We start from the raw sequence: 304 nt of genomic DNA on the forward strand, positions 1-304 counted from the left end.
TTCTGCTGCTCCTGCTGCTGCTGCTGCTTCTCTGCTGCTGCTGTTCTGCTGCTGGTGCTGCTCTGCTGCTGCTGCTGTTGCTGCTGTTGCTGCTGCTGCTGCTGGTTGATAGACTTTCCATCTGCTGCTGCTGTGCACCGACAGGCACCCTTGTAACGGCCTCGCTTGTCCCCGCAGAGCTCAGCAGCAGCAGCAGCAGCAGCAGCAGCAGCAGCAACAGCAGCAGCAGCAGCCTTGGCGCTGATGAAGAACTTGTTGGTGCTCTGATTTTGTCGCCAGCTGCTGCTGCGGAAGCAGCAGCAGC

At 59.9% G+C, this 304-nt stretch overlaps 1 protein-coding gene across 1 annotated transcript in view; it reads right to left on the minus strand.

The window, feature by feature from the left end:
- The window catches only part of EMH_0030160 (uncharacterized protein), a gene marked incomplete at both ends in the record, with an annotated part of 8,629 nt that overhangs the window by 448 nt on the left and 7,877 nt on the right, over positions 1–304 (minus strand). The window contains one exon of the mRNA XM_013494384.1: positions 1–285. Within this exon, the coding sequence (XP_013349838.1) occupies positions 1–285 (285 nt within the window). The remainder of the gene's footprint in view (positions 286–304) is intronic.

This window comes from Eimeria mitis, genomic scaffold, assembly GCF_000499745.2.
Source record: "Eimeria mitis Houghton genomic scaffold, Emh_scaff1127, whole genome shotgun sequence".
Taxonomy (NCBI): Eukaryota; Apicomplexa; class Conoidasida; order Eucoccidiorida; family Eimeriidae; genus Eimeria; species Eimeria mitis.